This window comes from Engystomops pustulosus, chromosome 2, assembly GCF_040894005.1.
Source record: "Engystomops pustulosus chromosome 2, aEngPut4.maternal, whole genome shotgun sequence".
NCBI classification, from domain to species: domain Eukaryota; kingdom Metazoa; phylum Chordata; class Amphibia; order Anura; family Leptodactylidae; genus Engystomops; species Engystomops pustulosus.
Window position 1 is genome coordinate 11,397,413 of NC_092412.1, and position 12,935 is coordinate 11,410,347.

A 12,935-nucleotide genomic window follows, 5' to 3' on the forward strand; every position below is an offset into this window, starting at 1 on the left:
CCTGTCCGGAGACCCGGGTTCCTTGCTTTGCCTACCTCTAACTGTGATTACCTTGGTTCTCTTGAGGATAGGTCTCAGCATCTTTGCTTTACCACTGACTTTTGGGGTCTGTCCTCTTCAATTCCTTGCTGCCATCACAACTAATCTTATGCCTTCCTTGGACTCCTTTTTTTTACAGCTCGGACGCAGATTTGTGCAAAAACTCCCTAAGGCTGACTGGCAGAAATCATACCCATTTAGGCACAAAGGGGGTTATTTATCATACGCCACCCTTGTATGGAGGTAGTGTAAAGGGATAAATACTTGCAAGTGCAAACAAGAAGCGAGCATTTGTGATGCTCTCTGGTCTTCTACGCCAGTGTCCTGGTGCACAAGACCCGATAAATTCCCCCCAAAGTCTCTATGGTTGGTATCTTGCAAATTACAAATCACTTTCTCATTAGTACCAGACCCTCGGCTCTTGTACAGAGCAAGCCCGTCTGTGCCAGAGACCTGCAGGCGCTGTACTGCCGATGTTGGCTTTATGCTCCACATTTGGTGAACATGCCCAAAACTCCTACCCTTCTGGAATGCGATTTTCTCTTTCTGCTCTTCTTTATCTGGTTTGCAAGTCTCCCCTACACCAGTTATAGGTCTTCTACAATGCCAGGGTCCTTCTCTTCTCTGATGAGGGGTCTTTTGTAACATTTCTTGACAGCAGCAGGAACCGTAGTTTCTTGCCATTGCGATCGACCCCCAGTCATTCACTTGCTGAATGGGTCACTCAAAGTAACAATTTGATGAGAATGGAGGAGATGATGGCTGAGGATTCTGACCGTATGAATGCATTCTTCCGGAATTGGTCCATCTGTTCCACGATCGGGGAGGGAGATGACTTGCAAAGACGGCTCAGTGAGAACAGAGCCCCCCCTGTGGCTGGGACTTTAATTCCAGCTGAGTGTCCCGCGTGGTGAGTCTTGTTGCTTAGACTATAACAAACCTTGGGGGTTGCCATCCTAATCACCCCACTATTTCAATTAAACTATCATTTGTCATATATTTGGCGTTTGCACACTCTTGAATGATCAGATCAGTGTTTGATGTATGCGAGATCGTGCCTGATCCTCTGGTTATATTCTGTATGTGCTGTTGGAGAGACTAGTGACGTCCTGTGGCCACAGATGTGCTGAAGTCACTCAAAGCAAAGGCCTGTTCACTTCCTAATGATTGGTGGCCGGTGGAATGAGTGATATGTCTAATTATGATTTTCACTTGTTTTGCAAAATAAAAAGTTTTAAATTTGTAAAACCCTAATCTAGTGGCCTCAAAATAGGAAACTCATTACAAAACAACCTTCATATTCTTATTAATGCAGGATTCCAATCAAGTGTCTGAAACATTACTCTCTCATGTTGATCTCCAATGTATAAGGGAAGAATAACCCACAAGATACATGAAAGGCTCTTACCCTCCTCTGTCACTGATGAGGGGATTTCCTCTCCGCTCCTCCTTCCACCACAACTTTCCTGGAAAGATCCAACATGAAGAACCTGAGAAAACACGGCCATCATATTCTGTTACACGTTACATTATACAGTAATTACAGTGTTATGAAACAAAGAATGGGATGAGGTCCTTGATGCGAAGAGCTTACAGTCTACGAAAATAAAGGGGGTGACACGAGAGGTAGTAGAATAATGAATAATGGAGCAGCCATTCTTTATAAAAGGACAGAAAAAAATAAATTTATTAACCCCTTAAGGACGCAGGGTTTTTCCTCTCATTTCTCGCTCTCCACCTTCAAAAAATCCATTACTTTTTCATTTTTACGTGTACAGACCCGTGTGAGGGCTTATTTTGTACGTAACAAATTTTACTTTCCCGTAATGTTATTTATTTTAACATGCCCTGTACTGCGAAGCTGCAAAAAAAATACCAAATGTGGAAAAAAATTTTTTTTTTTTAAAACGCACGTTCTTGTGGGCTCAGTTTTTACGACTTTCACTCTTCGCTCCAAATAACACGCCTACTTTATTCTTTGGTTCGGTGCGATCGCGGTGATACCAGAGTTATATAGGTTTTATTGTGTTTTATTACATTTTCAAAAATTAAACGAATGTGTACAGAAAAGAAACATTTTTTTGCCATCTTCTGACGCTAATAACTTTTTCATACTTTGGCGCACGGAGATGTGTGAGGGGTCACTTTTTGCGAAATGAGCCAACGTTTTCATTGCTACCATTTTGAGGTCTGTGCGACATTTTGATAATTTTTTATTCCATTTATGTGATGTAAAAAGGTGTAAAAGTCGCATTTCGGACATTTGGGCGCCATTTCCCACCTCGGAGGTCACCGCCGGCCGTAACCGTTTTTATATTTTGATAGATCGGGCATTTTGGGACGCGGCGATACCTAATGTGTCTGTGATTTTTACTGTTTATTATGTTTTATATCAGTTCTAGCGAAAGGGGGTGATTTGAATTTTTAATATTTTATTAAATTTTATTTTTAAAACTTTTTTTAAACTTTTTTTTTTACTAACCCTAGATGGTCAGATCGTTTCTCCCATATACTGCAATACTTCTGTATTGCAATATATGGCATTTTTGCACATGATTCATTACAATGAGCCACTGGCTCATTGTAACGAATCTGCAGAAGCCATGTAGCCTCGGGTCAAACGAAGACCCGAGGCTACCATGGCAACCAATTGCCGCCCCCCGATGACGTTCGGGGGAGCGGTGATCGGAATAAAGATGGCGGCGCCCGACTTTGCCAGCGGCAATCAAAAATGTTAATAGCCGCGGTCGGTGCTTGCTTGGTTATTAGCGGTGGGGGTTTGCTGCAATATGCAACAACCCCCACCCTTGTATGAAGAGGTAGAGCTATGGTGCAGAGCGTTAAGGGGTTAAATAAAAATGCTGCTGCTTGAACCAGTCATCAGTTGCCATCGAATATATAGAGTTCATGGTGAGGTTACGTGAAGAACTATAGACAGGAGTAGTAGTATCATCAGCATAAAGATGATACTGAAAACAAAATTTGTTGATTGTTTGACCGATAGGGCAATATAGAGGGAAAAGTGAAAAGGCCCCAGGACTGAGCCCCGAGGAACATCAACAGTGAGAGGAAGAAGAGAGAGATGCAGAGAAGGAGACAGTGAACGTGCAGTCAAAGAGGAGGAAAACCAAGAGTGCAGTGTCCTTCAGGCCAAACGCTGCCGAAAGATCCAAAAAGAACGAGGAGAGGATAGTCCCCTTTGGATTACACAGTGAGAAGATCATTGGAGAAATTAAAGAAAGAGCAGTTTCAGTGGAGAGCAGAAGGTCAGGGAGGGAGTAATCAGTCAAAAAGTCCGGGTGTTCCAGAATATCTGAGATGAAAGGCAACATGCTCAAAAGAAGAAGGAAAAGATATCAAAACATAGAGAAAGGTTAAGGTTGTAGTGAGGCGAGAGGTGACTCCTGGGGAGAGGGACTGTATGAGATGCGAGGGGAGAGGGAAGCTGAGGCAGGTAGTGGGGCGAGCAAAGGAAAGGAGCAGAGATATCTTTTCCTCTGTAACTGGCTAAAAGCAAGAGAGCGAATAGGGGAAAGGTACCGGAGGGAAGGGAATTACTTGATTCGGAAATTATTTCCCGGCAAATACAGCCAATTTTTGGAAAAGTAAAGGGCAGAGTTATAGGTCCTAAGCATAAATTTGAAGTAAAAAAAGTCTGTATATGCGCCCGATTTGTAGTCCCGGAGCATCGATGAAGGAAGAGCACATGCCAAGGTTGCTGACGTCTTTGTCGAAAAGTTTGGACTGTGGGTGGTGCCACCTCATCGAGGGCAGCTTTGAGAACATTGCTATAATGGCTAGGATCCAGGTTAGGACAGGAGAAGGAGGAGATGGGGGACACTGGTGACCACCAAGTATAATACAAGAGAACAAACACAGTCCGAGAGCTCTCCGCCGCACTCCGGCAAAAATCAGCGGCAAAATTATAATGAATACATAGATAAGGAAATCTTCAGCAGAGGAAGAAAGGCAGAGGGGAAATAATGGGGCCAGAGAAGGGAGAGGATAAAGGAAAGTGGGGCCGGGAGCTACTACCCCCATCTCCCAAGACACACCAGCACATGGCTCCCAATATGTGTGATAGGTGATATACTGTCAAATAGAAAAACTTGACTATAAAAGTAAGAAGGTTGGTGGAGAAGTAGTATTTGTGAAGTAAAGAGACTTGAGCAAAGACTTAATCTAGGATCAGATTTTGGACCTCATAAGAAGGGAAAGTGAGAGAGGATACAGGAGGAATGACCTGGAAAATGCACAGTGGTGAGAGGAGTATGCCTACCCCTTCTCCCTGTCTATTCCCAGGTCTGGATGAATGAGAAAATTGCAGGCCATCATAGGACACAGCAACAGGGGAGGCAGTTTCATCCTGTTGGATCCACGTTTCAGTGATGGCAATCATTTCAAAGGACTTAGAAAGACACGGGTTGTGAATGGATGCAACTGAAACCCAGCATTAAACCGTTCTGACTAGGAAAGTATCAAACAAGTATTGAGGTTTCCATACATTGTGCAAACCAACTTCACTATTTAACGGAACAGGCACAATCTCTGCTAAAATAACGGGCAAAGACGATTGTATTCAATTCAGCCGAGTGTCTACACTACAAATATACAAACGCCTCGTCTGACCCAAGTCAGTTTCTATGATGAAGATTATAAAAGGTGAGGACAGAGACCTGCAGGTCATATACTGATCCGTCACATTACTCCAACTTCATCCTCTTCCTCCACTAATAATACTCCTCAGAGATACTAAGAGGAGGATTTATACTCTGCCAGACCCTCCACCCACTACTGCTGGAGAAGGTAAGTAGCTTCATCACATCCACAGGAACCTCAGCTCCACCTACCTGACGATCCAGTGGGATGTAGTCTTCTGGCTCCATTTTAACAACATAAAAGTCTTGAAGACTGGGCCATGTGTCTGGTTCCTCTTTGATATCTGGGAGATCTTCAGGACTAGGACTTCTCTCTGGTTCCTCTTTAATATCCCGGGAATCTCCAGGACTGGGACATCTCTTTGGTTCCTGTGTAATATCCCGGGAATCTCCAGGACTGGGACATCTCTCTGGTTCCTGTGTAATATCCCGGGAATCTCCAGGACTGGGACATCTCTCTGGTTCCTGTGTAATATCCCGGGAATCTCCAGGACTGGGACATCTCTCTGGGGGATTTCTCTGACTGGATCCATCTATAGGAAATATACACAGTGACTGATACATTGTCTATATGTGATGATGAGATGATGGAGGAGGTGACCTCACACCTGCTCTGTCCTCTATAATCAGGAAGGTCTCCTCTTACCTGGTGATGTGAGGGGCTGGTGGTCCTCCATCATGATGTCCTTGTACTGGTCCTTGTGTCCTTCTATATACTCCCACTCCTCCATGGAGAAATAGACAGTGACGTCCTGACACCTTATAGGAACCTGACACCCACAATGACACAGTCATCACCCAGACCCCTCCCTTGTGTTATTGTACAATGTCCCAGCATTCCCGGCAGCGCTCACCTCTCCGCTCAGCAGCTCAGTGATCCTGGAGGTAAGTTCTAGGATCTTCTGCTCATGTATCAGTGAATGAGGTGGAGGCTCGGTGATGGGGCTCTGGGTCCATCCTCCTGACACACGGGGGGTCACACACTCACCAGACGACTTCTTCACTACTGTGTAATCCTGTGTATGGGGAGACACTGATCACTACATAGATCCTAAGAATCCTTCACCTCTCCAGTCATTTCCCGCTGTTATTCCTAGAGATAAGAGCCGTGTCCTGGGAGACTCTCACCTCTCCGGTTATCAAGGAGATCATCTCCAGAGTGAGCTCCAGGATCCTGGCCGCCATCTGCTCTCGGTCCTTCTCCCGGATCCCTGGTGGATCATTGATGGAAAGGATCATCTTTAGGAGAAACCTCTGGGAGTCCTGGATCTATAGAACCTGAGGAAACATGAGAAGAACTAAGAGCAAACTCTATATGAAGCAATTGTGTCCATGACATGTGTGATGTGACAGATGGGGATTCTCCAGGACGGCTCCGAGCAGACAATGGAGGGGAGGTGACTGGACTGAAGGGATGAGTGATGGTGCTGGACTGTGCCGCTCCTCACTAGAGATGAGCGATATTGCCAAAATTATGGGCAACAGCATGGCAATGACAGAGTGACCGAATGAGGCGAGAAAGCATCTAAAACACCCAATAATTGACCCAGTCCCCAAATGGACTCAGGCTTCAAACCAATTTAAAAAATTCCTTTTGTCGAGTATAACATGTAGCACTGTACGTATCAGTATTTGGCCTGGTTATGGTGGCAGAGAGGAACCAAAGGAGGTGAGCAAGAAGCGCTGAAATGATTTCCTATGTGAACAAAAGGTTGACGGTATATTTAGTTGAAAACACAGCATGGCGGCGACAGAGTGACCAAGTTGCATAACGTGTCTGGTGAAACACCTGAAAAATGAGCCTGACACAGCTTGTTTGCTAAGGGGACGACGTGTGGAGGCAGCTATGGAGACAATTAAATTTGGATAGAGCCTGTATGTGGCAGTCCAAAAAAGTTTTCAAAACAGAGGACCGGGTAGGTGGCCCTCCATAAAAATTAAATACATAGAGTACCTGTATGTGGCAGTCCCAAAACATTTGCAATACCGAGGACCGCGAATGTGGCCCTCCATAAAAATGTAATACATACAGTACTATATCAAGAGCCAGTTGGCCCTGGCAAAAAATAGCCAGTTGCCTCTGCTTTAGTGTACAAAGAAGATGAGAAGAAGGACACCGAGGAGGAGGAGGAGTGCATACATGAAAATTATTCAGATTGAACTGCTTTCACCTGGTGGAGAATGGAAATCCTGAGAAATCCAGGCTTTATTCATCTTGATAAGCGTCAGCCTGTCAGTCGACAGGCGTGTACGCTTATCGGTGATGATGCCACCAGCTGCACTGAAAACCCGCTCGGACAAGACGCTAGCGGCAGGGCAGGCAAGAACCTCCAAGGCGTACAGCGCCAGTTCGTGCCACATGTCCAGCTTTGAAACCCAGTAGTTGTAGGGAGCTGTGTGATCATTTAGGACGATGGTATGGTCAGCTACGTACTCCCTCACCATCTTTCTGTAAAGATCAGCCCTACTCTGCCTAGACTGGGGACAGGTGACAGTGTCTTGCTGGGGTGACATAAAGCTGGCAAAAGCCTTGTAAAGCGTACCCTTGCCAGTGCTGGACAAGCTGCCTGCTCGCCTACTCTCCCTCGCTACTTGTCCCGCAGAAGTACGCCCTCTGCCGCTAGCGCTGTCAGAAGGGAAATACTGTTTCAGCTTGTGCACCAGGGCTTGCTGGTATTCATGCATTCTCACACTCCTTTCCTCTCCAGGGATGAGAGTGGAAAGATTTTGCTTGTACCGAGGGTCCAGGAGAGTGAATACCCAGTAATCGGTGCTGGAATAAATTCTTTGAACGCGAGGGTCACGGGATAGGCAGCCTAGCATGAAATCTGCCATATGCAGTCCCAACGCGCAAGAATTCACTCCCCTCACTGGCCTGACTGTCCATTTCCTCCTCCTCCAACTCCTCTTCTTCTTCCCATACACGCTGAACAGTTAATAAGGACTGAGCAATGGTCTCCTCTTCTGTCTCTCCAACATTCTCCTCCGATACGCACTGAGAAACAGAACGGAGGGTGCTCTGGCTATCAACAAGGGAATCTTCTTCCCCCGTCTCTTGTGACGAGCGCAAAGCTTCCAGTTCTGGTGGAAGTTGACATCTGGCAGTCTACAATCGCTCTGCGCTGCTGGTAAACTCTGGATAACATGGTTAATGTGGAATTCCACCTCGTGGGCACGTCGCACAGCAGTCGGTGAGCGGGCAGTTGGAGGCGGCGCTGCGCTGCCCTGAGAGTGGCAGCATCTGTGCTGGACTTTCTGAAATGCGCACAGATGCTGCGCACCTTCGTGAGCAAATCAGACAGATTGGGGTATGTCTTGAGGAAACGCTGAACTATGAGATTGAACACATGGGCCAGGCATGTGTCAGTCTGCCGAGTTGCAGAGCCGCCACCAGGTTACGGCCGTTGTCAAACACTACCATGCCTGGCTTCAGTTTCAGTGGTGCCAGCCACAGATTGGTCTGCGCTGTGATGCCCTGTAATAGCTCTTGGGCGTTGTGCCTTTTATCACCTAGGTTCAGCAGTTTGAGCACCGCCTGCTGTCGCTTAGCGACGCCACTGCACCTAGACCTACCGACTGATGGCGCCATGCCCACGGATGGTAATTCGGTGGAGGAAGGGTGGCAGGAGAGGTGGGCATAGTAGGTCTGAGAGACCGTGACTTAGGTAGGCCCCGCAATCCTACTCGGACTCGGTCCAGCCTCCACCAAGTTAACCCAATGTGCCGTCAGCGATATATAGTGGCCCTGCCCGGCAGCACTCGTCCACGTGTCCGTGGTTAGGTGGACCTAGTCAGAAACGTCGGTCAGGGCACGGATGAAGTTGTCTGACACATGCTGGTGCAGGGCTGGGACGGCGCATTGGGAAAAGTAGTGGCGGCTGGGGACCGAATACCGAGAGGCGGCCGCCGCCATGAGGTTGCGAAGGGCCTCGGTCTCTACCAGCCTATAGGCAGCATCTCCAGGCTGAGTAATTTGGAGATGTGGACGTTGAGGGCTTAGGCATGTGGGTGGGTTGCACTGTATTTCTTCTTGCGCTCCAGCGTCTGGGGTATAGAGAGCCGGACGCTGCGCATAGAGACATTGGTGGACGCTGTGGAGGATCGTGGAGGCGAAGGTGTGGTTTTTGCACGAGAGGTGTTTGGGCTGGGGTCTTGGGGTCCTGAGTAGCAGAGGCAGCAGGTGACACAGGGAAGGAGCAGTGGTGTGCCCCGCTGGAGGTGAACGGCCTTGGTGCCACTGAGTGGGGTGTTTAGCATTCAGATGCCTGCGCATACTGGTGGTAGTTAAGCTAGTAGTGGTGGAACCCCTGCTGATCCTGGTTTGGCAAAGGTTGCACACCACAGTCCGTCGGTCATCCGCTGTTTCTTTAAAGAACCTCCAGACTTCTGAAAATCTAGCCCTCGCCACGGGAGCTTCACTACGTGAATCATTTGGCGCTGATGTACCAGCTCTGGCCCTGCCTCTCCGTCTGGCCCCACCACTGCCTCTTCCAACCTGTTCTGGTCGAGGACTCTCCTCCGTCTCAGAAGCACTGTGTTCACCCGGCCTCTCAACCCAGCTTGGGTCTGTCACCTCATCATCCTCCGATCCCTCAGTCTGCTCCCCCCTCGGACTTCCTGCCCTGACAACAACTTCCCCACTGTCTGACAACCGTGTCTCCTCATCGTCGGACACCTCTTTACACACTTCTTCCACTACGTCAACAAGGTCATCATCACCCACAGACTGCGACTGGTGGAAAACCTGGGCATCGGAAAATTGCTCAGCAGCAACCGGACAAGTGGTTTGTGACTGTGGGAAGGGTCCAGAAAACAGTTCCTCAGAGTATGCCGGTTCAAATGCCAAATTTTCCTGGGAGGGGGCAGACTGTGGGGGAGGAGGCTGAGGTGCAGGAGCTGGAGGAGTGCCGATTTCGGTGACATGGGTGGGCTGCGTGGAAGACTGACTGGTGGACAAATGGCTAGAACCATTGTCCGCAATCCATGACATCAACTCTTCGCACTGTTGTGGCCTCAACAGTGCTCTACCACGAGTCCCAGTAACTTCAGACATGAACCTAGGGAGTGTAGCTCTGCGGCGTTCCCCTGCTCCCTCATCAGCAGGTGGTGTCTCACCCCGCCCAGGACCACGGCCTCTGACCCCTGCAGTAGTTGGACGCCCACGTCCCCGCCCTCGTCCTCTACCCCTAGGATTAAACATTTTCCAAATAAAAGTCTATTTTAGAGACAACAGAAATATAAACTGTAAATTTTTTTTGGCAATTTTTTTGTTTTGTTTTTGGATTTATAGAAGAACAAAACGTGCAGAAGAAATCAGACAGCAGCCTCAGAAGATGATTGCTATGGCTAGTTTCTAACCAACACAGATACATTTTTTTTTTTAAATGTCTCAGTATTGATGTGAACAAAAGACCGTATTAGATTACGCCACACGTGACGTACAGTACGCTTCACCGGCAGAGAGAATGTGGATTGGGATTTCTGGAGACTAGCGTGCTAAACAGTAGCAGGCAGACTAAGCTAGAGGAAATTGCATTTACACCACTGACAGCACACAAAAGGATTTTGTGCTGCGACTTTCACTTTAGGAAAAAATAAAAAAATAACGGTAGCAAGTCCCCCTGCAAATTCCTCACAGTATGGTACTAGCTGCACTACTAATGGCAGCAAGCCCAGCCACAAGCAAACAAAAAAAAGGAAAATATAACGTTATTGTAGCCCTAAGAAGGGCTGTTGGGTTCTTGTAGAATCACTCCTGCCTAACAGTAAGCTAATAGAACACCCTAACGCTTTCCCTGAGCAGCAGCAGCTCTCTCCCTAGCGGCATCCAGACACAGAATGATCCGAGCAGCGCGGGCAGCGGCTAGTCTATTCCAGGGTCACCTGATCTGGCCAGCCAACCACTGCTATCGACGTGTAAGGGTACCACGTCATGCTGGGTGGAGTGCAGAGTCTCCTGGCTTGTGATTGGCTCTGTTTCTGGCCGCCAAAAAGCAAAACGGCGGGAGATGCCATTTTCTCGAGCGGGCGAAGTATTCGTCCGAGCAACGAGCAGTTTCGAGTACGCTAATGCTCGAACGAGTATGTTCGCTCATCTCTACTCCTCACTAATAGCAGTGACTGGACCCGACATGGAGGGAGACTTTGTGTGTGTTCCTGGAGCATGCTGGGAGTTGTAGTCCCTCCATACAGTGTGTGTGCTCCTGGAGCATGCTGGGAATTGTAGTCCCTCCATATAGTGTGTGAGCTCCTGGAGCATGCTGGGAGTTGTAGTCCCTCCATATAGTGTGTGAGCTCCTGGAGCATGCTGGGAGTTGTAGTCCCTCCATATAGTGTGTGTGCTCCTGGAGCATGCTGGGAGTTGTAGTCCCTTCATACAGTGTGTGCTCCTGGAGCATGCTGGGAGTTGTAGTCCCTCCATATAGTGTGTATGCTCCTGGAGCATGCTGGGAGTTGTAGTCCCTCCTCTGGTCACTTACCTCTTCTCTCCTCAGTGCAGGACACTCTCTACCTCACACACGTCTCCTGCTCATTATCCGCCAGTTATGTGACCCGGGGAGTGTGATGTCACTGAGGGGCGGGGCCTCCTGCTCACTATCCGCCAGTTATGTGACCCGGGGAGTGTGATGTCACTGGGGGCGGGGCCTCGGGGTGTACATGTGTACGGAGGTAAAATGGTGGATGAAGGACCTGTGATGATGTCATAGATCATGTGATCAGTGTGGGCGGGGCGCTGGTAATAGTTGTGTATGTGGAGAGCAGGGAAGTCTGTACCAGGCCCTTTTTTTAGATTTTGCTTTTTCTGTTTTTAATATAAAAATCTGTAACTTTTTATGTGACAGAGCAGTTTCCATGTGAGGGCTTGTTTTCTGCATGACAAGTTGCACTTCATAGTGACAGTATTTAATATTCCAGGTCGGGTACTGGGTAAAAAAACGTTTAAATTGGTGAAGAAACACATTTGCGCCGGTTTGTTATGGTCTTGGATTTTATGACTTGTCTCCTTTATTCTTTGGGTCGGTGCGATCACGGGGGATACTACATTTATTTCGGTTTTATTGTGTTTTAATACATTTAGAAAAATGAAAACCTCCTGTACGAAAAAAGAAATATATATATTAATTTTGCCATCTTCTGGCGCTAATAACTTTTTCATACTCCGGTGCACGGAGCGGTGGCTGGTGTCATTGTTTGCCAGATGAGCTGACATTTTCATTGCTGCCTTTCTAAAGACTAATTTAGGATATTTTGTTCACTTTATATTAAATAGAGAAAAAGCAGCATTTTGGGCGTATTTATAATAATTATTGATCAAAAACAAATAGTAGTTTAGCCAAAAACAGCAACGTAAGAACCTGCACAGTCGGCTGTCGTAGTGTGAATGTCACGTGTAAGTATAGAATGTTATAGAAAAATTTAAATACAGGCGGTCCCCTACTTAAGAACACCTGACTTACATACGACCCCTAGTTACAAACGGACCTCTGGATATTGGTAATTTCCAGTACTTTAGTCCCAGGCTACAATAATCAGCTGTAACAGTTATCACAGGCGTCTGTAATTAAGATTTATTGTTATTCCTGGTTCTTATGACAATCCAACATTTTTAAAATCCAATTGTCACAGAGACCAAAAAAATTTTGACTGGGATTACAATAATAAAGTATACGGTTCCGACTTACATACAAACTCAACTTAAGAACAAACCTACAGAACCTATCTTGTATGTAACTCGGGGACTGCCTGTACACAAGAAAGCAAGAAAAAGAAAACAAAAGATCCGTCGTAATACAACACAAGGCAGCCCATTCTGCAATGCAATGTATATGTAGATAGTGGGAAACCCAAGGGGCCCAGGTGCAGGAGCCCGGGGAGGGAGCAGGTATGGCCTCCCCTCATTAGAGGTAGAGACCACCAATGCCTTTGTGGAACTTGTCCGGTCACTTCCAACTTTTTCTTATGGGATTATATTATTGACTAAGCTCTTCCACCTAGCGAGGGGGGTCTGGGGTCCCTCCATCTAAGGACTACGGCCTTCCTGGCTAAGAACAGAGTTGACAATAGGACAATTTTAACATATTTGGGCAGACCTCCGGCTGGAGAGGACAGATAGTTGATGTACTGAAGAAAGTAAATGAATAACCTCCGATCAGTACAACTACAACGTGGGACACTCCCATGTCATGTGCCAAAAGGCAGACAAGGTGGGGACATGTCGCCACCTACGGCGCTCAGGAG

The 12,935-nt window shown here is 47.2% G+C and overlaps 1 protein-coding gene across 1 annotated transcript in view; it reads right to left on the reverse strand.

Moving 5' to 3' along the window:
* LOC140119809 (uncharacterized) overlaps positions 1-5,709 on the reverse strand; it is a 52,854-nt gene extending 47,145 nt beyond the window's left edge. The window contains exons 1-2 of the mRNA XM_072139212.1: positions 5,344-5,709; positions 4,890-5,230 (exon numbers count right to left, since the gene is read on the reverse strand). Coding sequence (XP_071995313.1) covers positions 4,890-5,230; positions 5,344-5,428 — 426 coding nt within the window. The 5' untranslated portion in view covers positions 5,429-5,709. The remainder of the gene's footprint in view (positions 1-4,889; positions 5,231-5,343) is intronic.
* Positions 5,710-12,935: the final 7,226 nt, after the last annotated feature.